At 45.0% G+C, this 24,550-nt stretch overlaps 1 protein-coding gene and 1 non-coding gene across 2 annotated transcripts in view; one reads left to right on the forward strand and one right to left on the reverse strand.

Annotated features, from left to right (window-relative positions):
* Positions 1-20,098, reverse strand: part of SMARCC2 (SWI/SNF related, matrix associated, actin dependent regulator of chromatin, subfamily c, member 2) — a 46,179-nt gene extending 26,081 nt beyond the window's left edge. Inside the window, exons 1-10 of the mRNA XM_015423649.1 lie at positions 19,940-20,098; positions 16,172-16,291; positions 14,582-14,667; positions 7,782-7,863; positions 7,608-7,700; positions 6,847-6,916; positions 6,028-6,042; positions 5,197-5,266; positions 4,426-4,501; positions 2,648-2,779 (exon numbers count right to left, since the gene is read on the reverse strand). Coding sequence (XP_015279135.1) covers positions 2,648-2,779; positions 4,426-4,501; positions 5,197-5,266; positions 6,028-6,042; positions 6,847-6,916; positions 7,608-7,700; positions 7,782-7,863; positions 14,582-14,667; positions 16,172-16,291; positions 19,940-20,050 — 855 coding nt within the window. The 5' untranslated portion in view covers positions 20,051-20,098. The remainder of the gene's footprint in view (positions 1-2,647; positions 2,780-4,425; positions 4,502-5,196; positions 5,267-6,027; positions 6,043-6,846; positions 6,917-7,607; positions 7,701-7,781; positions 7,864-14,581; positions 14,668-16,171; positions 16,292-19,939) is intronic.
* A 3,280-nt stretch (positions 20,099-23,378) lies between these two features.
* Positions 23,379-23,460, forward strand: TRNAS-CGA. Its single transcript has one exon. It is a non-coding gene; the product is annotated as a tRNA-Ser (tRNA).
* Positions 23,461-24,550: the final 1,090 nt, after the last annotated feature.

Genomic DNA, 24,550 nt, shown 5'->3' on the forward strand with positions numbered 1-24,550 from the left:
AGAGCGATTCTGGATCTCAAGTTCTTAAACAGATTCATTCATCTGCGCCATTTCCGCATGGAAACTCTGAGAGCGGTAGCAGACTCCTTATCTCCCAACGAGTTCCTGACCTCCATATATCTCATGGAGGCATACCTCCATGTACCTATCCACTCTGCTCACAAGAAGTATCTCCGTTTTTGAGAGCGGTAGCAGATTCCTTATCTCCCAACGAGTACCTGACATCCATAGACCTCACGGAGGTGTACCTCCATGTACCTATCCACTCTGCTCATAAGAGGTCTCCGTTTTTCCATCTACGGTCAGCACTTCCAGTACAGAGTTCTCCCCTTTGGTCTGTCCACAGCACCCAGATTGTTCACCAAACTGATCATCAATCCTGTGAGTCATCTCAGGAGCCAGGGGATTCATGTACATCTGTACTCGGACGATTTGTTGGTCCGGGCCAGCACACGGCCGGAATCCATACAAAATACAGAAAAGACCCTACAGTGTCTGTGCAGTCACGGATTCCTAATCAATCTCGAGAAGAGCTTTCTAGTTCCGTGTCAGCAAGTCAAACACCTGGGTGCGGTGATCGACACCACACGAACCGCCCTGTTTCTACCGAGGTCCAAGGCACAGAAGATCAAGACCATCGCCATGCGGGTCTACCATTGCAGATCTTTACCCTTGATGGAGTTGGCCAGCCTTCTGGGTCTCATGATTGCCAGCATCGACATGATTCAATGGGGCCGTATGCATGCCAGACCATTGCAGATGTTCCTTCGTCCCCATCAACTGGACATCATGCAGAAGCGAGCTGTCAACCTGCAGGTTCCCCTCAAAGTCAAGAGGAGTCTTCTTCCACATGGACTCTACCTTCTGACCCAAGATAGACTCCAGATTTCACCGATCACAAGAAATATGGTTTCCTACATTTTGTCCTTATCCCAAGCATCCTAAGGAACATCTCTGGCATACCTTAGATGTGAAAAGAGCCCTCAAAATTTACACTGCAAGGACGGAATCTTGCAGAAAGAATGAGTCCATGTTCATCGGCATTTCTCCTCCGCGCAAGGGAGAAAAGATCTCTAGGTCTACGATCAGTTTGGTGCTGAAATCCTGCATCGTAGAGGCGTACCGGGCTTCGGGACACAAAGTTCCCAGCGGCATCACGGCACATTCGCCGAGAAGTGCAGCGACCAATGCAGCTTTTTCTAACAGAGCTTCGGTGGAGGAAGTCTGTAAAGCGGCTACGTGGTCCTCCATCTCTACCTTTACAAGGCACTATAAGATCAACACAGTGGCGTCTGCAGATGCAGAGTCCGGGAGAAGAGTTCTTCAGCACGCCGTGGCATTGGAGGAAGATGACGACCCACCCAAATGAGGGACACTGCTCGGGGAGGTCCCATGGAGATATCCTCCACCTCAGATGGAGAATGACCATTGGACATTTACCATGAAGGGTCCTTCTCCTCTGAGGACAGGAGGACATCTCAGCCCTCCCACTGTCATCTTTCTCTGTTTCTCTTCTTCTGTGCTGACTCTTATTATTATTATTCTCACTCTGGGGTTTTCTATCCTACAGAGTTGTATTGTTATTTGTTGAAGTTAATGTTCAAAGTTATATTTTATAGGGCAAGGCCAGTTATTTCAGGCTACAGGCACTGCTTTCGGAGTCCCAGAACTGAAGATGGGCTATTCCGAAGGTGCCAACAGGAAGCGGAAAAAACTATTTCCTGCCTCCCTAAAGGCACGGTGAGAATAACCCATGGAGATGTCCTCCTGTCCTCAGAGGAGAAGGACCCTTCACGGTAAGTGTCCAATGGTCGTTCTCACCCCTGCTGTGCTATATTTGCAATGCTGTGACTAAACTAAGGGTACTGCTGTTCAAAAGGAGGACAAGTCAGTGGTCAACTGCCCGAACCACTCCTTTGCTGTTTGTTGTATTGCTTGGAGCCACTGGAATGGACTCCTGCCACGCCTCCCTCCCTTCCTCGGCTCCCGGACAGACATCCTCCTTGTCTCATGAAGCTCTAGCCATCTGCTGCTGCCAATGAGTTGTGGAAGCAGAGAACAAAGTCATGTCTTACCAAGCTGTATGTCTATTTCAATCAAAGATTTTCAGATCTCAGTGCATGTCCCCCTCCAACTGCTTGTATGTCAGGTAACCGAATCTTCGACATTCACTAATGGCTTTTATACTTACAACAAGATTGTCTTCAACAGTAAAGTGCAGTATCTGTTACCCCAAGTATTCTGGTTTAAGAAAATAAGTAGTTCTCCTAGCCTGCCATTTTTTCAAAGAGGCCCAGCAACCAGACATTAGTTATTATTTGCTACCACCACATTTCAATCAAAAATTGTCTTCTAGAGCAGCTTACAATAATACAGATACAGAACTAACCACAAAGAGTGATTACAAAATCTTCAAAAAGAGTTCAGGGAGGAGGTCTCAGTAAGGTCTTAATCCAGGAACAAGGGAGGGAATGGTTACCTGGCTGTTGCTGCTTTTCTCACTAGCTCCAGTGAGTACAACCCAGCCTCAGACTCCAATCACATCTCAGAAGTGGGACTACTGCCTAATGAACTTCTTAATTCTAATACAGCTCTACTCCTTTCCTTTTTTAAAGGAGGATATACAGGTCCCCTAAAAGTAGCATACCTCATCTGTGAGAGTCTTTGCAGAGATTTTCTTCCTACGGGAGACGGGATTCTTCTCATCGTTTACCTCATAGTCTTCTTCATTCATCCACTCGTTGAAGGTATCTGTGTCAAGGATCCACTTGGCATGAACCTGGGTGTCAGGAGAAAAGAGAGTGTCATCACTGAGCTCCTCAAGTCGTGCCTCACAGCTGCATCTCAAAAAACCCTGCTAAAGTGGAAGAGTTCAACAGCGATACAAGATCGTTGGCAAAGAGATTGTGCTATAACATATACAGATTCTCAATGGGTAGAAATTTGGTCTAGCAGCATGTTTATCTGTAAATCCTTTAATTTGAAATTACAACACTACAAATTGTATGCCCGATGGTACCTCACCCCTGACCGGCTTTGTAAGTGTAAATTTAAATCAACGCCTCTATGTTGGAAAGGGTGTGGGGAAAAGGGAACACTGGTGCATTGCTGGTGGGCCTGTCCTCGGATTGTAGCTTTTTGGAACAAAATACTATTTATTTATTTATTTATTTATTTTCATACTTATACCCCGCCCTCCCCAGTGGGCTCAGGGCGGCTCACAGAGGCAAGAGATAAAGTTAATAACTAATTATGAAATCCCAAATACACCCGCTTCTTTAGTGTTACATTTTTGGCCTGACCTGCACTTAACAAAACAAATGGAAGAAGTGGTTTCTAGTCTCTTAATGGCAGCTAAAAACTTAATTACGCTTAATTGGGAACTCATGAAGATTCCTACATTGGTACAATGGAGAACGAAGGTATGGGACCTGATTGTTTCAGATAAAATTTCAATGCAATTGATTGCCAATGATAACCCTAAAATGGCTAATAACTTTATGGAAAAATGGTTTGTGTTTTTTGAATACATTACTGCTCGTCGACCCCGAACTTTCAAGTTGCCTAAGAAATACAAAGACTTTGCATTCTACTAGCTGTACGTTTTTGAGTTATGTTGTTATACTGTTTCTGTTATATGTTCATATGTTAAATTGTAAAATTACATATTATTTGTATTGGAAATTGTTTGCAAGATTAAATTTAATAACATTGTTAATTATAAAAAAATAAAACTTTACAAACCCTGCTAAAGGGCTAAAAGGGGCAAAATGCTGGAGCTTGGCAAAGCTAAGCTTCACCCCCTCTACAGACTGGTTACAGGCAGAGCTCTGCCTGCAGCTGCTGTGGCATTTCCCCTTTCAGTTGAAACAAAGGTGGTTTTTCTTTGTTGCAGCTTAAAAGGAAAAGTCCTGGAAGCCCCATGAGTTGTGCTTGGAAAGCGTATGGAAGCTCCTCAAAAAAGTGGGGCAGTGCTGTGTTCCACTTGGGGGGAAACCCTGTGTGGAAAAACCCACTGTCTACCAGTCTGCACTGGGTCCTGTCAAACAGACATGTGCTGGGACTTTCACACCGAAACTGAATTTCCAGGCATGTGTACTAATGGGTGAACAGCAGCTCCCAATTAGATCTCAGGTTCAGAAAATGGCAAGTGGGTGTGTGTGTCTCTCCTATTCCTGTATGCTGCAGGCTTCATCCAAATTCAGCCCTCAAGTACCTGGGAATTCTATTTAATATAGAACCGCCAAGGCACATTTGATCAACAGGACTCAAGGCAAACACACAAACACAGTAAAATATAGTTAGGCCCACAGCCTTTTTATTTAGGAGCTTCACAAAACCCTTTCAAATATCACACAGTTATCCAATCCCAAGCTTTGTTTACAGTCAAACAATAACAAAGATTCAAAGATCAAAAGAGCTTACCTTTCGGGGCTTCTCAGCTGTTGGGGCATCCTCCACAGGGGCTTCAATTTCACTTGCTGCGATCCAAGTGTCATAGCTGGGCAGGAAAGCAGGCAGTGGTTCAAAAGCCAATTCCCCACTTCATCCACACACTCTAAACCATCTCAAGAAATGGGTATGGAATGGAGCAAGGCAGCTGCAAGCTGCCATATACACCCCATCAGAGCAAGACTCAATTAGATCTGAAGTATAACAATTTGCCTTGAGTCTACAAGGTGTAGCTGAGAGAAAGCTATACCATAAATTTTAAAGAGGGACTACAAAATCCAAATAAATGCATACAAGAGAACTTTCTCCCAGTTTCGTGAACTGGGATTTTATGAGTCTACAAGGTGTAGCTGAGAGAAAGTTATACCATAAATTTTAAAGCGGGACTACAAAATCCAAATAAATGCATGCATACAAAAGAACTTTCTCCCAGTTTCATGAACTGGGATCTAACCTACATTGAAAGAAATATGAACGGCAGAAAAAGACCTGGATTCACCCAAAAACTTCTCCTGACAGAAGTTATTTCCATCAGCAGAGCACAACTGTCTTGCCTTCCCCACCTGCTACAGCCCAAAGTGCCCACACTTGATGCTCCTGGGGGGGGGGCATGGGACCCCCACAAACACTATGAGGGGGAGTCAAGAGGTCTGCAACAGAAGGGGAGAAATAAGCAACACCCCTCTTTCCAGTCTGCAGAAATCCTCCAGCAGATCCAAGCCATTGTCACTAGGTTACACTCACCTGTCAGGGTAGTAGCCCCAGTGCAGAAGAACCTGTTTGTCTCTCTTCATGATGGGCCGAACCCACTCTTCTATAAGACAGACAAGAAATGGAGCGATTAACATGACCAATGCCAATTACTGCTGCATATGCTTATTGCAAGATGTCTCTGCGAGGAAAGGGACAGAATTTTTTTCTAGCTTAATTACATTACAGGGCAGAACACAGAATAAGCGCACAGGCAGACATTGTTAAGTTGGACGGGTTAGAGAAGGCATCTTCACTCAATCAATGCCCACAAGTGACGAGCAGCAGGAGAAGAGGGAAGTACAACCCTGGTTTTTCTACTTCTGGTCCTGGGGCCACAAGATATAGATAGGGGCTCTGGGGCAAGTGATGCTCTGTCATCTTGGTGCTTGGGGGGGGGGCAACAGTGGGAGGGCTTCTAATGTCCTGGCCCCACTGGTGGACCTCCTGATGGCACCTGGTATTTCTGGCCACTGTGTGATACAGAGTGTTGGACTGGATGGGCCTTTGGCCTGATCCAACATTGGCGTCTCTTATGCTCTTATGTTCTTAAGACAGACCGGGATCACAAAACGATGCCTGAGATTTCTCAGTGTTTCGCCCTCCTCCCCTGCTGTCTTCAACAAAGCATTCACATAAAGTACAAATAAAGGACAATATACTACTGAGACAGAGTTTCCTATTTGCCTCTTGTTAGCCGCCCTGAGCCCATGTGGAAGGGCGGGATAGAAGTCTAATAAATAAATACAAATAAATAAATATATTATTATTCCTAAAGCATCTAAAATCTACTGGGTAAAGAAAAAAATTATAGACAGACCATACCTGTATGTGTACAATCTAAATAAAACAGACAAAGAAAAGATGGGAAGGGAAGCAAATTGTCAATTGCTGAGCTGTGAAAAAAAATCAAAGTCCAAGAAAAAAATGCAGACCAAAAAAAAATCAAACGGAAAAAAAGATGAAACTTCTTGAAAGAATGAAGAGAACAAGCTAGGTAACATTAAATAAGAATTGCAATGGTGACAAACTCCCCAGTCTGAGATTGGTACATTCTGGTAAAGATGCCAGAGCTAAGGCCTTTTCACTGCTCATAGCACTAATCCTTTCCTCCAGATGATATTTCCCCAGTGATATGATGGTACCTGATTCTATAGGCATTCAATGTAATCAGGATTATTTTTCTCTTCCAACTATTGGCCTTCTAGTTTACAGCTGAAGCACTCCATTTTAACAGATTTACTCCCTGATAGACAGACATAGACAGATAGACATAGCCATGTCTATCTGGACTCATGGGGTTGTTGCAATGATGCACAAGGTACACATCACAAAGAACTACACATGAAAAGGGCTATAGATGTTTTTTTATACTTTCCATGTTATGAATAATACTTTGCACTGTATCTTTAGATGGCTTATAAAGAGAGTTTCTCCATGTCACTGTTTTAAATGCAATCTCTTATGCCTGGATCATCACCCCTATAAAGTTAATGGAACAAATGTCTGCAAGATCAAACAATGAACAGCACTGCATTCTAGCCATTATCTCACATGCCACTATCCAGTGACCTTTCAGACCAAGATTTAGAATAAAGCCATAATTCCACAACTGCTTCACCCAAACATGGACTGAAATCTCACCTTCCTCCAGGCTACCAGGAACAGGAAAGACAATATGGGAAGCATTATTCTTATCTTCTGTTACTGTTCCCTGGAAAGAGAACATAAGAGCACATAAAGACCAGATCTGGTTTCCAGGAAGGGGATGCCTGATGATGAGGCAGGGTACAGGATAACAGCTATGCAGAAAAGTCCATTTATCCAGTTCAAAAGCTACTTCCCCAGTCATCAAGAAGTCCAGTGCTCACTACTGGACCAAACCAACTTGTATTTGACTACAGCACCTCTTTGTGTAGGTCTAGGAATTCCTGCTCTGTGGTGGATTTGAACATCCCAGTCTCCTTTGTTGTCCCTTGGCCTTATTCCTCTTGGAAGTCCACTTTTCTCACACCATTCAAAACACACTTCTCCATGAAAGCTTTAGCTTAACCCCATAGCCATTCTCCCCAATCAAGCCAAAGCATATTCATGTGTAAATGTATCAGTTCCTTACACAAACTCAACAGCTAAAGACAGTGTAATCATGTTCTGGTCTACGAACCAGGCTTATGCTTTGCAACATTTTAATGGTATTTTAAAAAGCAACTGGAAAACACCGTGCAACCTCACACCAGTGAACAAGTTAAACAAGAACAAATAGGAAGAGCTTAGGATACCCTCAGGTGTCTTAGGAAGAGACGTTTCAAAGAAAGACAGTTCATCTTGAATAGCAAACAGATATGCAATACACAAGCATCAGTTTCATTTATACAGACTTTAGACTGTTTTGCGGTCTCACTCACCTGGTGCCGTTTGATGATGTCTTTTAGTTTGGCCTGCAATTTAGGGTCGGTGTCTGGATGTAAATAGATGTTAGGCCGGGAGAGGCAATTGTTCTGGAAGACGAACAAACAGGACAAATGAACACCTGGTGGCCAGAAGGAACAATTTCTGTATAAGAATGGAAGTCACAGTACCTGCACTAATGATTTTTCAATGGTCATGAACATCTCCACATTGCGATCCATCCGTGATGGATTCTGGAAATCGAAACGCCGCCTTATTGGAAGAAAAGAGTGACCTTCATGAAAGTCACAGTTCATATCTTCTGGATTAGCTGTTCTACAGAAGTTTACTTCAAGAGAAGGCATTACACAAAGCCTAATGTCTGAGCCTGGGTAAGGATGGAGACTGGTACCTAGCACCCTGGATCCAGATGCATCTTGGGAGACAGGTAACATGAAGACTATCCTCCCCTATTCAAGTCCTTGTCTCTGGATGGTTTATTAAAGACTACCCTCCCCTAGTCACCTCCTTGGCTCTGGATGATTTTTTTGGCTACTACATACAACAATGATGACCAGTTCCCTCCCACTTAACATTATCAGTTACAATAATTTGACAATTATGAGGAAGTTCATATTTTGTTAGCCACTAGAGGAAAATCTCAAGTACAAGCTAGGTTTTAACAGCAATAAATCAGATTGCTTATATGCAAGTGGTGCTTTTCTAGAAGTCATTTGTGCCTATACAGTGGCAGGCACTGCACCTGCACACAGACCCAATTCAAAACGTCTAAAGCCAGATTTTAGGCGCAAAAATCCTTTCCTCTCTCAGAGAAACAATCTTAACAGCACATTCCCACAGTCTCAACAGCACATCCCCTGGTCATTTCTTTGGGCCCAAGTAGCGTTCAGGTGTTTCCTGAAATGGGTAGCTCTGTCCAGATAGAATGGACATATAGAGAATATGCAGCATCAGATGTGGATTAAGAAAGTATATCAGAGGGACCAGATCCTGATTCAGTTGGAACCCAGAGACAAATTTTGTCTGGGCACAAGACTACCTTGTCTCTATACAGTTGCAAATAAAGATGACCAGAGCATCCAGTTTACTTGTTGCTGAACAGATTACAACCAGAAAGGTGAATGGGGGGGGGGGGTTCCCCCCTCAGGTTACAGTACTTAAAGGCCTGAAGGGTTTCCCCCACTAGCTGGGTGAGGACCAGCTGCAAGTCCCACTACGGTATAAGTGGTGTGATTGGTGGGCAAAACCTGTGGAAGCCTCTGAACACTTGCTTTGTCAGGGGTTGGAAGAATAGGAAGTGGCTCTGTACTAACGGCTGTGATGCTGAGATGGCTGCTAGACAAGTATGCCAGTCCTAGAGAAATGAGATGGAGTAGATACTCAAGGATGGAAGACACAGGTAGATCAGGTTGTCATTACCGAATACGTGAAATGCTATAGGTCTAAGGAGTAGATACTCAAGGATGGAAGACACAATCTCATGTTCTATTTGATGCATCTCTCCCACAGACTGCAGACTAGGCAAGAAAAGGATGTACTTGTGGCCATGTTATCTTTGGCCACCTGCCTTACTTTCCCCCACACTCTGGGAAGAAATGCATAAAGTGACTTGCGGAGAACAAGGAGTTCCAAATGGCCAATATGCAGCTGTCTCACTTGAAATGGCTGCTGCCAGTATATGCCAGAGTGTGTGCTTCATCACAACTGAGGGGCATTTGTTATGAGGGTTCCTTGACAAGCTGGTGTCGCAAATGGGATCTTATGACGTAAGTGACAAGGGTAAGTCCACCAGTTGTGGCTCCTGAATTCACTGATGAAGCATCTAGAGGTTTTTCCTGTGAGTCCCACATTAGTTGGAGGTTGCAGTTCAACCAGCACTGGAGAGGCCTCATGGTCAGTCTGACAAATTGAGCTACTATAATGGAAGTTGCCATGAGGTTGAGCAATCTCTGAATCTGCTAGGAAAGTGACAGTGAAAGCTGAATATCTGACTGATTAAGGCTTGGTCCTCTACAAAGGCAGAAAAATTCTTGCCAAAATGGATCCAATAGTTACCCTTATGAACTGCAAAGTCCATATGGGATACTGATGGGACTTCATGTAGGCCCAGGGTGCCCAAGAGCAGTGTTCCCTCTAAGCTGAGTTAGTGTGAGCCAGCTCACAGTTTTTCAGCCTCCCGCTCACACATTTTTGTCCTAGCTCAGGAAAGATGGCTCCAGAGCAAACTAATTTATGCAGTGGCCAAATTGCTCGCTCACAATTTTAATGCCAGTAGCTCACAAAGTAGAATTTTTGCTCGCAAGACTCCACAGCTTAGAGGGAGCATTGCCCAAGAGACACAGACATGTACACATGGAGTGGAGGAGAGACTGTGAGGAGCTGGAGATGGCATCACTCACTGATAGGGCAGGAGAAGAGTCCAAAGCCTTGTCTAAAACATCAGAGTTTGAGGCATTGTCTTCCTCCTTCGGAAGAAAATGAAGAAGCGAAGGTGCCTCATTAACACCTAAGAGGTGTCGAATTCAAAATAGGCAGCTGACACAGTGGTGGCTTCTTGGAAATCTGAGGTCTCTGGACACATTTATTTTAAACATTTCTATGCTGCCTTTCCACACAAATAGGGTCACCAAGCACCTGGTACTCATGCTGCTGTTACTGATATGGGCAATTATAAAATATCTCAAATAATTTTTATATATATTTTTGTTTTATATTTTTACAATTTATTCACCATATATTATTTATCATATAAGCCTTAATACATAGAAAGAATCATATTTCAAAACATCTAAGTATTGTCTCTTATCACAAAAGATATTGCACAACCCCTTTATTAATATCAGTCCTCCTTAATTATACAAAAGTCTTAAGAGGGAGGACTCCTTTAAGCCTATTTTGAATAAGTGCTCAGTCTTCCTCCAACAGAGGTCCAGATATCCTCCTGTTTCAGTGTCTTCCTCAGGGAGTTCAAGAGATATTTCCAAGCACAAGGTTGCCAAATGCCAAAATATTTATCCAAATTTTTCAATGAACACTGCAAAAATTCTCTCTTAGCGAGCTCAAAGCTTCCTCCAACATGAAAAGCATGGTGAATAAATTGTAAAAATATAAAACAAAAAATATATTAAAATTATTTGAGATATTTTATAATCATCTGTAGAACGGTATTTGCTGATATTTGGTATTTCCTACTTACCGTGGATCCTATTTTGGTTTTGTGAGTTACTGATATGGGGGCAGGTGGAACAGTGTACAACACATTGTGGGCAAAGGTTCTTCTGTTGGTCCCAAAGAGCAACTGCTATGGGTGGTGGAAAAGAGATCATAGTCAATGGAATCAAGCGGTGGTGTTAATGGACATGTGGCAAGGTCCACAGAGAATGCTGGTGTTAAAAGCTGTAGAAGTGTGGGATGGAAAAAATGAGTAGGAGGTTGCTGTATACTGATCCTAGTTGCCCCAGTAACAATCTGTGTGCTGCTAGACGTAAGGAGGGTAGCAAGGAGATTGGTCAAAACTAATCCCAAGGATCCAGATCATGTGGCACTGAGGCAGTCAATAATGCAGTTTAGTCCAGGTAGTCAGCCATGCTAGTCTGAAGCAGTAGAACAAATTTAGAATCCAGCAGCACCTTTAAAACCAACAAAGGTTTCTTCAAGGCATGAGCTTTTGTATACATGCACATTTTTTCAAATACATTGGAATGGAAGGTAAGGTTCAAACTTCTAGACGGGCTGAACAGCAAACTAACATGTAACATGATGAAGATGTTTTAAGATATGCGAAGAAAAAAAACGCTCTGTCTCCTCTCAAGCATGGAGGCAACCGTACAGCATATTTATTTATTTATTTATTTATCCATCCTTACATTTATATCTCGCCCTCCCCGAAGGCTCAGGGTGGCTCACAAGGGGCACGGATGCCCAGGTTAGGACACTAAAACAATACAGAATAATATAAAATACAATAAATACAGTTCGCTAAAAATTACTTTACGGTGCTCCAAAAATATTTAACTATGAAATTCAAGATGGGGTTCTAAAATTATTTCTACTAGAACAACAAACAACAGTAATAACAATATATAGCAGCAACAATATACGTCCCTATAGCGTTGTCCTCTGCCAGGAATGTCTCGCGTCCCCAATAGTACCCGCTCTGAAGATGGGCAATTATCGGTAATAAAGAGGGGGACGCAGATGGAATGATGGTAACGATGGTGACGTAATGATGATGGCGTAATGATGGCGGTGGCGGCCCCTACTCGAAAGCCTGGCGGAAGAGCTCCGTTTTACAGGCCCTGCGGGACTGAACTAAGTCCCACAGGGCCCGGATCTCTTCTGGGAGCTCATTCCACCAGGTAGGAGCCGCTACCAAAAATGCCCTGGCCCTGGTAACCGCAGGTTTGATGTTTCTGGGGCCTAGAATATCCAGGAGATTTTGGTTCCCCGACCGTGGTGCCCTTGGAGGAACATGCGGGGAGAGGCGGTCCCTAAGGTAAGCCAGACCCTGACCATATAGGACTTTAAAGGTTAAAACCAGCACTTTGAAGCAAATCCGGTATGCCATTGGCAGCCAGTGTAGCGCTTTCAGCACAGGCCAGATGTGATCTCGTGTAGTGAGACCCATCAATAGCCTGGCTGCAGCATTCTGCACTAGCTGCAGCTTCTGAATTTGCGACAAAGGCAGCCCCATGTAGAGAGCGTTACAGTAGTCTAGCCTCGAGGTGACCGTCACATGGATCACTGTAGCCAGGTCACCTCGGTCGAGGAAAAGAACCAACTGCCGCACCAGCCAAAGATGATAAAAGGCCGACTTGGCAGTGGCTGCCACCCGGGCCTCTATTGTTAAGGAGGAGTCCAGGAGCACACCCAAACTCCTAACCTCCGACGCTGGCACCAAAGGCACCCCGTCGAAGGTCGGGAGAGGGAGCCCCAACCCCGAACCGATCCGACTCAGGCCCAGGACCTCCGTCTTTGCCGGGTTTAGTTTCAGCTGACCCAGTCTGAGCCAACCAGCCACGGCCTGTAACACCTGACAAAGGTCATCTGGGGTGGCCGCCCAAAATCAGATAGAGCTGGGTATTGATGACACCCAAGCCCACAACTCCGGGCAATCTGGGCAAGGGGGCGCATATAGATATTAAACAACATCGGGGACAGCACCGCCCCCTGAGGCACCCCACATTCAAGAGGCCACCTCTGGGACAGCTGATCCCCTATCGCCACCCTTTGTCCTCGACCTTGGAGAAAAGAGGCAAACCATTGAAGGGCGAGCCCCTGAATCCCCACGTCAGCGAGGTGGTGGGCTAGCAGCTGGTGGTCGACCGTGTCAAACGCGGCCGACAGATCTTACAACACCAGTGTCGCAACTCCTGAGTGTACCAGGGCGCCCGCCTAGAACGAGTGCGGAGAGGACGCCTGGGAGCAATCTTGTCGATGGCTGAGGAAGTCCACCAGCTCATCCAACGATGCCAGTCCTCCACCAGGTCATCCAATGAACCACCAGGGGCCTTGGATCCCGCACAGCCGTCTGAAGCCACATAGGGTCCCATCTGGCAGCGCAGGAGAGCAAAAATCCGCTCGCCGCTCAAATAGGGTCGGGGTGGAACATTCAGACGGGCCTTCAGAGCCTGGTGATCCGACCATGGCACTGCTTCCACAGTGATCCGGTCCACCATCACCCCAGCCGCGAAGATCAAATCGAGCGTGTGACTGGCCCGATGCGTGGGGGCTGTAACAAGCTGAGAGAGTCCCAGTGCCGCCATGGATGACACTAGGTCCATAGCCCGGCTGGAGGCCGCGTCCTCGGCATGGACGTTGAAATCACCCAAGACAATCAGCCAAGGGTGCTCCAGCGCCCAGCCTGATACGGCCTCCAGCAGGGATGGCAGGCTATTGGCCGGTGCGTTGGGCGGTCGGTACACCAACCAAATTGCCAAACACTCCTCAGCCTCCAGCATCACGCCGCCACACTCAACGCCCGCGATCTCCACAGCCGGGAGCGCCCTGAAGGACTAAACCTCCCGAATGAAAATAGCCACTCCTCTCCCCCGCCCCCTAGTTCGAGATTGGTGAAGGACCGAGAAAACAGGTGGGGCAAGCTGGGTGAGAGCATCTTCTTTGAAGTGGGGCAATTGGCTGTGTAGAGTTAACTCCCCTGGATGAGCGTAATGGCAGGGTCTCAGTTAATTACTCTCAGCATTCCACAATGAAAGATACATCTGCCCATCAACCTCCAGTTTTGACATATTTATTTCCTTCACTATGCCCCCCTGAGAATTAAACCCAAACAAATAGTAACCATATAAACTAAGCTTGTTATTCCTGTTTGGTCTTTGAATCTGTTACACAGCTTCATTATGCTGCATGCTAATTTACTGCTCACCCTCTATCTATATGTATGGACTGGTAATTTCCATTTCACTGTATCTGAAGAAGTGTGCATGCACATGAAAGCTTAAAACTTGAATAAAGCTTTGTTGGTCTTAAAGGTGCCATTGGACTCAAACTTAGTTTCACAGAGAAGGAGTCTCTGAACATTCCCAAACACTGCTGCAGTGAACAAGAGAGAATAGAGAAGGAAGACACTACTCCTTCCCCTCAACCATGCTGACCATCTGAAGGAAAAAATATCAAATCTAAAAGCAGCTCTAAAAGTTTCTCAACTGAAACTGTACAAGTGTAAAGCCCATAAGTGTGATGAACAAAAATCACAAAAGAAGAATTCACATAAATCTGGCCAATGTAACATGCCATTGTTCTATAACCTCATTCTCAGAGAAAATGAAAACATGAGGGTGGAGAAGCTGGTGTTAGCAACCATTATACACCTATTGGGATCCCAAGATTCTAATGACTTCTACATGACAAGCGCTAAATCTTTTCTGATTATAGACTCCCATATGAAACCTATGGACAGTACTTCATCTTTTTTCATGGAATGTGTGAAAAAGTAAAGGAGAAGGCTTACCATCCTTGGTCACTCTTGAATTTATAGGCTGCTGCGAGGATGTGACAAAGAGCACCACCAGCTTTGAAATCTAAGAAGCATTTGATCTAGGGGACAAGAACAGAGAGTCAAGGATAGCCAGGTACAAAGACCCTGTTAGAATAGGATCAGTTACCTATACTTCAGCTGCTTGTGCCTTCCCACTGGAAAAAATCATCAGCTACCCAAGAATTAGGCTGGAAAACCATATAATTCAGATCACTTCACACAGCTAGAGAAAGGGATTATGGTTTATGGGAGGAGCTGGGACAATGGAAGAGCTTTTGCTTTGCGTGTAGAAGGTCCCAGGTTCAATCCTCAGATCCTCAAGTAAAAGGGACCAGGCAATAGGTGATGTGAAAGATCTCTGCCTGAGACCCTGGAGAGCCGCTTCCACTCTGAGTAGACAATACTGACCTGGACAGACTGGTGGTCTAATTTAGTATAAGGCGGTTTCATGTGTAATACTGAGAAAAGGCCTACAGCTTATAGTGAAGGATCAAAATCTGGCCAGAAGGTTTAATACTGATTTACAGGATGAATTGAAGCACAGCAGAAACACTTGGATATAGGTGCACTTTTGGGGCTGAATAACAAACTTCGGAAACCCAAAGATTGTTTAATGTGGACATTCAGCAATTGAATCCACCCTAAAGAACCAAGTAAAACAAAATGATTAGTCCTCTGTTGCAAGCAATTTGCAACCTGATACTAGATTAACCACCACAGTTTAACAAGCTTTGTGTTACAGTAGCTCTGAATTTTGCACAGAGATGTTGACATTTTAACTGAATATAATTTGGTTTTCTGCTTGATTTACTCGCAATGTATGATGGGTATGTTAGCCCCTAAACATTGTGTTGTAATTTTCTGGTTTTGTAATAAAAATAATTTATTAACTGACTGCTAATACCAGTCTTAAAGGGCCAGGTGCACAGGTGAGCAATTTCTGTAAGTATTAACCTGGATTATGAACTGGCACTATTGGGAATACATGAATGCAATTTGGAACAGTGGCTGTGGTTTTCCCCTCAAGGTGTGATGCATTAAACAATCCTTTTTGCAAGTGGGCACCCAGCAGTCCCAGAAGGAACTAGTCCCAATAAAGCTTTGTACATATGATCCATATATGCAGTCTCCAGCACTTCCAGTTACATAATCTCGGAAGCTGTTCTACACAATTCATAAAATGAAGTGGCAGACTATATCATTTCTAATTCACCCTCCCAAGACACACACACACTTATCTTCATGGAGTAAATCAGCACATTCAAGAAGAGAAAGATACCATCCTCTCCTTGATGCACTAGTTTACAACAGGCCACGAATTTCTTATACAGGGAAAGATTTTACCCACAGTAGGAAGTGGCACATTCACAGTCTTCAAACCCCTAAAGCAACACAAACTATAGAATTAGAGGGAAAGACCTCTGCCTCCCTGGATTGTCAGTACTAACCTATGGGGACCACTGTTTTCTCTAATTGCCTAAAACAGCTCCTGAAAGGGTCTGCTCTATTGAAAACAGTTTTTAGCTTCTGCCACACTGAAATCAGGAAGGTTGTGGCACTCACCGGTAACTTTGTGAGAGGTGCATTGCTGACATGTTTTCCAAACACTTCCTCTTGGAACTGCAACAGCTGCACCACTAGGCTGGACAATGACTTATTGGTGGGTGGTTCTGCTTGGATATACTGTGGGAATAAGGATCAAAGCTTTACAAATCCTACCCTCAGGCTCTGTTAAAACCAAACCAAGCCCATGTTTAACCTTAGACATGCAACACACAGATTATGCATCAACTAGTGGGTTAGCAGCCAAAACATGGTCACACCCTGACCTAAAATACATTACACCAGTGGCACCTCCATATTTTTTTAAAATTTTAAAGGAAAAGGGTAGAAAAAAGCAGCAGGAGAAAGAATGATATATGCAATAAGATATTTTAAAACATCCCATGTTGCAGATTATGATTAAAAGTAGATTTTGGGTCTGGTTGAAGACTACTAATTATAGCTGCTTCCTCAGAAGGAAGAAACAGCACCCCAGAGAGAACCATTCCCCACATAAAGAAGAGACTTTGCTTTTTAGCATTTCCATTTCTTAGGTACATTATTATTTTATTTAAAAGATTATGTGGCAGTTTTGAACCCAAATAGGGTCTCCAAGTTGGCGAACATCAGGCATTAAAAATTTAAATATTAAAATAGCATATAAAATGTATAAATATTTAATAATACAATAAAACATACATACATACAAAACAAACACACACACACATTGTGGCAATACTTGGAATATGCAAAGATCTGTGGACACTACACAAAGCCAGTTCCAGCTTCTGAAAGTTTGTAAATCAAAATTTCAGAATACCAGGAACAAGTGGCGATACTGCAGCAGGAGGCTGAACTGCAGCTCTCTTATTTCCTGTTCATTCTGTTCATACTTAGGGACAATATACCTCCTACATTTTCCATGATTAGTGTGAGGCAATAGCTGTTAAAATTCAGGCAATGATACTCTAGTCCACAGAGCAGGATAGCTTACTTGGAATCTAGCTTTGTATCAACTTTGTATCAAGTGGCAGGTGGATGCTTTGATCAGACAAGAATGTCAACAATGTTGTCAAATCTCTCCTTAAAACATTCTACAGCACTGCTGTGCTAAAAAAAAAAGCTTTACATTGCTGTCCCAGGTCACATATGACGTAACTGCACCTTCTCTGGCCCAATTTGCAGTGTTACTTGCTGAACATTTAGAATATCAAAAGTTGAATTCCCAAGAGAAGAGGTTATTTGAAATCTTAATGCTCAGAATTCCTCTAGGACATCATTACACAATTATAAATGACTAAGAAACTGCTCAGGAACTGGATGATTGGGGAAGGCTGCAGTAACCAACAAGGGCTTGGCTCTCACTGTGAATTCCTGCTAACAGAAGGGGGGGTAGTTCATCAATTTCCCCCTTCCTACTGTAGACTCCTAAGTTACCCCCTCACACTGTTTCTGCGGGTTCTGTCCCCTGATGTAGTTTTTAGGGGAGCATTTGCAGGAGGGTGGAGGCAAGGAAGTTCCTTCCACTGACAGAGCCTTCTATTAGTAGAAAGTGAATGCAGGATACAAGCCAAGGAGTGATACAATATTTGTGCTGCTCCAGCTGAACTAGTCCATCTCCTGCCCAATACCTAGGTAATACCCCCGACATGCTGGTTAGCACATGATGGGGCGGGGGGAGATAGCTGAATATTTCTGACTCTCCCCTAGGAAAATGTCAGCGACATCGTGTCAGATTTTGGGGAAGGGAGACCAACTGTCAGTAAAATCTGGCTCCTGGATATATTCATTGTTATACTTCATAACAATTACAGCTGCTGAAACACAGGTTAATTGCCTTCTTTAAGCAAAGGGATTTGTGCTTTTGGCATGGATATCTAGCACTCAGATTGGCTAACGTTGTACATAATGAAATGGGCCTGTGTGCCAAAGCAGTGAGTTAATCTGAAATAAAGAAGCCCAATACTTATATGATCAGGGAATGGAAGAAATGTTCCCTATCTGACCTTCTTTCAGTGACACCCTCACCAAACGGTGGTAAAGACCTCCTCCTCCTCAATTTGCTCAGTGTGCAAAAACTCCAATTAAATGTGTATTTCTTCTATGGTTGGGACATTCCAGTCATGTCTTGTGGTTTTTTTTTTTAATGCAAACACACAAACAATCAGTTGGAGCTATTCTAAAATGAACAGCCAGTCAATGCTATCATTCTTGAGTTATGGTTGCAAATAGTCAAAACAAAAATGGGCTTGGGGGCTTGGAGGGAGGTTTGAATAAGCAGGGAAATGGTAAGCATCAGGTCACAAGCTGTCACTCCAAACACAGAGAAGAGTCTAGGGACTTGACCACTCACTCTCACTTGGAAGGTCAAAGTTAAGAGCTTGGGAACCGAGATCCATGCTGCCTGTAGAAAGGATGCAGCCATAAAAAAGCAGAGATTCTGACAGGAAATCCTACTCCACATGCCTTTATCCAAGAGCTTGCATGTGTCCTCTCTCCCATAATAGAAATATTTATTACCTCTTCTAGCAACCCAGAGTCCCTACCACTCAGGGAAAAATTGAAAGGAGAAATCTCAGCAAGGTGAGAAAAATCCATTTCAGTTTTTGAGCATCTGGCTCATCTTAGCTGATCAAAGAAGTGGTAAGAAAAAGTGATAATGTAAGGGACCTGTCCTGCAAATTAAACATTGTAAACAGTCATCTGAGGAGAGGGATCTCTTCTTAAATACTGTCTCATCAGAATGGTTTAGAAAGATTAAATGGCACCATGCCAAACATTTCCTATTTCTGTGGACAAGGAATTTACATTGGAAGAGATAAACACAGGTAAAATGGGACTCCCAAAGATGATAAAGGGGGATGCATGGGAATCTCTCCTGGAAGAATTTACGGCGGGCAGGGGGGGAGACCCATTTTTGAAAGGAAAATGCTTCATAGACTGTAGATTTCCACAAACCAAATGCCACCGTTACAGTAGGCAGGAATGACACCGTTACAGAAGGCAGGAATTATTCAGGTCACTTGTGGAAGATAAGCCATGTGGGAGAATGTGAGATCTGTGAAATCAATGAATGAAAGTTCCAGTAACTGGATCAGAAGGAATCTATACAACATCTGAGAATAATGGTAAATGGAAATACAGCAAAAGGTAGGTGAAAACAACAAAGAGACAGCAAAGGAATTTACAACCCCCAGGAATCTGGGAGAAGACTAATGGAGATGATGAGTTGTCAAAACGAGATACTGTTGTTCTGGAAAGCATCCAACAGCTGTATGCAGAGGCAGGAAGACAGACTCCAAATGGTTTATGGTTTCCTAGACAGAAAAGGGGACAGGGATTCTGTTGGTGTGTGTGTGGGAGGGGGGGTCAACAAGGTGAAAGGGTGATGGAACCAGTCTTAAAGACCCTTCCAGATGTGCTGGGGTGAGGTCAGTGGAACCCCGCCATCCCTGACGGGGAGAGGGGAATCCTAGATTCCGCATCCCTTCCGTATGTGTGTGCCCCTCTATTCCAAATTTGTACTGCCATTGATTCTCCCCCACCCACTGCCCTCGCTCCCCATCCAGGCCCCATGGGAGGGGGCGGAGAAAAACAGAAATGGGAAGGGGGATATGTACAATGGGCTGGGGATGGAATGGGTCCGTGGGACATTTCCGATAAACGCAGCAGAAGAGAATAAGCGCCCTTTCTCTCCCTCCCCTCCTCCCCCGGTAGCTTCGAGAAGGTGTTTCCTAAATGGCAGGGTGGAGAGCAAAGGGTGGAGGGGAAGCAGAGGCAGGCCAGTACCTTCTTGTAGTTCTTCCCCAGCCAGACGCGCGCGCTGTCGAACTGGCTAACGGTGTCTGAGGCCTCGTAGTATTTGACGTTGGGGCCGCCGTCCTTCTTCCGCACCGCCATTTTCCCAGCGCCGCCGGCCCGGGCCGCGCCGCCAGCTCTAAGGGCCCGCCCGCCTGCCTGCCTGCCTGCCTGCTTGCCGCTCGCTCTCCGTGCGCCGCGCCTGGTGGCGCCCCCGCAGCGCCCTCTACCGGCTGCTGTTCCACACTACTGTGTGCCATCCGGCCGCAGACGCCCGCTCGCTCTCGCCAGTACTGACACGCAGCGACCCCTGCAGGGGAGAACTCGCCTCAGCTAGCAGGACGCAACATGCGCCCTGCCTGAGTGTCAAAGCTGCACCATGATGGCTAGGGCCCCTGGCTCGAGGAGAAGGAAGCCGGCAAGAAAGGTGCTCAGGCGGCCAGCTCCGGAACGCGCAGACTCAGGCCTCAGAGCTACCTATAGTACCATTGCTCGTAACCCTAGCAGCAGCAGCAGCAGCAGCAGCAGCAATAATTCTATAGTGCAGCTGTACTCTGCAGCCAAAGCATGTCCTTACTCTTTGTACCTGCAGCCAAAGCATGTCCTTACTCTTTGTGGGATCAGATTTCATGGCCTGCCGAGCAGGGCTGTTGTAGGGATTGCAACTAATAGATAATGTCTATGATGTGCAGCCAAAGCATGTCCTTACTCTTTGTACCATGGTGGGATCAGATTTCATGGCCTGCCAAGCAGGGCTGTTGTAGGGATTGCAACTAGTAGATAATGTCTATGACGTCCTATGAACAATGAAAGTTCTATATAAATGCTAAGTATTATTATTACTAGGTGGGACAGCATCATTGTAATAGATTATAACCCCCACCACATCTGTACAGTTCTGGTGACTGTTACGGCTGCCAGGTCCTGCCTAGCCACCAGCGGGGGATGAGGGGTAGAGTAGCCAGATCCAGGTTGGGAAACTCTTGGAGATTTGGCGGTGGAGCACAGTTCCCTCAAGTCATTTCTACATAGCCAGACCCATGTTCTACATATTAAGGAAGACATGTTCTATACACACTGTAGAATATGAGAAATAGCAGAATGGACTGCACAACTTAAAATCACTGGTAGGGACATCACCTTTGGGGGCCAGTAATTACTTTCCTGTGGGAAATCTCCCTGCATGCAGAAAACCAGCACAGCAGGCATGGATAGAATCCTTCTCCCTCATATGCTATCTTTTAAAATGTGGGGGATATTTAAAAAATGACATTCTGCTCCTTGCAGCCTGAAGTAGCACCTCTGGATTCTACCCACTTATTTTTCAGCAAGCGCCTGTCAGACTGAAGAGCCCCTTGAGGGCAGCAGGAAATGTTCCAAAGATATTAAATTCTATGTGGTTCAAGTATGTTGAGAAGTGATCTATCCACGTTACATCATTCAGGGTCTACTTAAGAGTGGTGTCAACATGGAAAGAAATGGGTTGGATTTATGATCCTGGCAGAGGGAAAGACACTGCCTTAACTGGGCACCCATCTCACAGCCTCCCCAGGAAACTGTTACCAGGAAGGGGTGGGTCAAGAGCCAGGCCTACTGTTATGCAAAGTAACGTGTTCACACCATTTTGGGCACCACACAGGGTTGGGAAGTACCTGGAGATTTGGGGGCTTGGAGCCTGAGGAGGGTGGGGTTTGGGGAGGGGAGGGACTTCAGTGGGGCAAAATGCCCCCGTCCACCTTCCAAAGCAGCCATTTTCTCCAGGTGAACTGATCTCTGTCACCTGGAGATCAGTTGTAATCCCAGGAGATCTCCAGCCACCCCCTGGAGGCTGGCAACCCTGGCAAGAAGGGTGGCAAAGGATTTTCAGACCTTTTTGTACCAACTGGGGACTTTACCACACTTGTGAAACAAGTTGTACTGAGATAGCACTATACTCTATTGTTGCAGTGTGTTGTCTTTATAATTGTTATGTATGGGTTTCAATCATTTGAATTTATATCGAACTATTACACGGTGTTTGTTCTGTTGGACTTCTTTGTTCACCGTGGTCCCTTAGATTTATTGCTGACCACCTGAAGGCTGGCAACCCTGGCACCAGAGAAGGGTGGCAGCTTGTCAGGAACCCTCTAACGAGGCCCCATAGCATTATCTCCCCCCCCCAACACCCATTTTCGTAATCTTTGTATTTGAAGGCCCTCATAATTTTAGGCCATAATCTGAGGCCTTAAACTAGCTGTTGTATTGCAAAGGAACTTTAGGAACAGACTAGAAAGGGAAGTTGCTGAGTTGCAAGTTATTACAACACTCAGAACAATGGAATCCCCAGGATTTAACAGGGATATTGATTTTTTAATCTCACTACATATGCTAACCTCATTTAGTTCTTACATCTGTATTCTCACCAGTCCCCCAGAAGGGCCACATGTCCGCTTTATTTCTTATTTGGAATAATAGATTAGAATAGTAGATTGTAATGTAACATAATGAATAGTAGAATGGAATGTAATTTGAAATGGTAGATTGGAATGTATTTCTCTGGTGTGGGAATAGGGGAGCTAACTCTACACAGCCAATCATCCCACTTCAAACAAGAAGATGCTGTAAGGTCACCTCCATGCTTGAGAGGAGATAGGCAGGGTCTCAGTTAATTACTCTCAGCATTCCACAATTAAGGATACATCTGCCCATCAATCTCCAATACTGACATATTTATTTCCTTTACTATGTTTCCCCTGCCTGGAATTAAACCCAAACAAACGGTAACCATATAAACTAAGCTTGTTATTCCTGTTTGGTCCTTGAATCTGTTAAACATCTTCATTATGCTGTATGCTAATTTACTGATCACCCTCTACCTGTTTATATGGACTGATAATTTCCATTTCATTGTATGTGAAGAAGTGTGCCTGCACACAAAAGTTTATACCTTGAATAAAACTCTGTTGGTCTGAAAGGTGCAACTGAACTCAAACTTTGCCCTATCATTTACTTAGATTGTACAAAAATCCAGCAAGCATTGAAAATATGTCAGATTAAGGTTCTGGAGGGGCAAAAATTCGTGCCCTGTATAGGGAGAGAGATCAATAGGCGTCTAGGAGGATAGCGAACAAGGGGAGACAACCGGGCGAGCAGGGGGAGCTGGAACCGCACAAGGGTGGGAAATTCCACTGGGAATCAGTACTGTCTGCTAACCTGGAGGAAAGAGTATTTGGAGGCAGATGGGGATCCGCAAGAGAGATGAACATAAAGGAAGGACTACGTTGAGCAAAAGGCCTAACAGGCTTCCTCGTCTCTCCTCCGCTCGTGTTGGGGAAGGGGGGGACCCTGAGCCTACCAAGATTTTCTTTTCTCTGCCGCCTTCCCTCCCCCAGCACATTTAGTTGCTGCACGGATCTCTCTAGCTGAAGCTTAGCGAAAGCCTGGCCTGGGAGTCACGGTGGCCGAGTGGTTAAGGCGTTGGACTCGAAATCCAATGGGGTTTCCCCGCACAGGTTCGAATCCTGTTCGTGACGACTTTTTATGGCGAAAGTGACTGCGTACTTTTAACCAGCTCTTGGTTAAAACAGAGCCGTGCTGCAGACCGATTAACATGGCCAGGACGGCGGGGAGGGGGGGCGTTCTCGACATAAATCGCTGCACGTGACGAAGCCGCTCTCAGCAGCGACAAACCGGAAGCCTTCAAGAACCGTCACTGCAAAGAGAAAGAAAGGAGGGCGCTTCGCTCACGGGCCTTCCCTGCTGGGCGGAGCCTTGGCTGTGGACCCGCTGAATTTTATACAGGATTGGTAGACGAACATCAGCGGTTCCAGTCCAGTGCCGGAGAACGTGTCGCCTTCGCTGGAGGCGTGAGACCCATTCAGCTCTGGCAGGCAGGCAGGCAGGCAGGCGAGGGCATTCTTTCGGCTAGCAAAAGCACCTCAACTGTAGGACCAGCCTTATACTTGAGTTGAGATTGGGAGATCTGCACCCATTCAGCTCTGGCAGGCAGGCAGGCGAGGGCGTTCTTTCGGCTAGCAAAAGCATCTCAACTGTAGGACCAGCTTTATACCTGAGCTAGAAAGTAATTCGGAGCCGTAGAAATAAACGTTGAGATTGGGAGATCTCCACAGTCTCTATGGGAACACTGCTCAGGAAGTCTGAGTTTGTAAAGGCTGCAGTCCTATGCACTTTTACCTGGAAGTGGAACGACCGACTTCTGATAAAATATGTATGGCATTGGACTGCAAGACTACATGCATTTATGAGCAAAGCCCCATTTACTTCTGCACCTAGGATAACTGGTAGGTCTAATTAGCGAAGCGGGTATTTTTATACCCTGCTTCTCTCTTCATTGGGGATCCAACGGCGTACCAACACCATTTCCCCTCCATTTTATCCTGTGAAGGTATGACTTGGTCACCCAGCAAATTTCCATGGCCGGGTAAGGATTTCGGATCTCCTAGATCCTAGTCTGACACTAACCAGTAGGCTGGTGATTTGAGGGATATACCTGATCTGCAGGGAGAAAGAAGCCAAACCCAGCTATACCCAAGGACAGTTATCAGAAGTAAATGGAGCAAACCTATAAACAAGTTGTTCTGTTCACCAAATTGCCCAAACACT

This window comes from Gekko japonicus, unplaced genomic scaffold, assembly GCF_001447785.1.
Source record: "Gekko japonicus isolate JY-2015 unplaced genomic scaffold, Gekko_japonicus_V1.1 scaffold33, whole genome shotgun sequence".
NCBI classification, from domain to species: Eukaryota; Metazoa; Chordata; class Lepidosauria; order Squamata; family Gekkonidae; genus Gekko; species Gekko japonicus.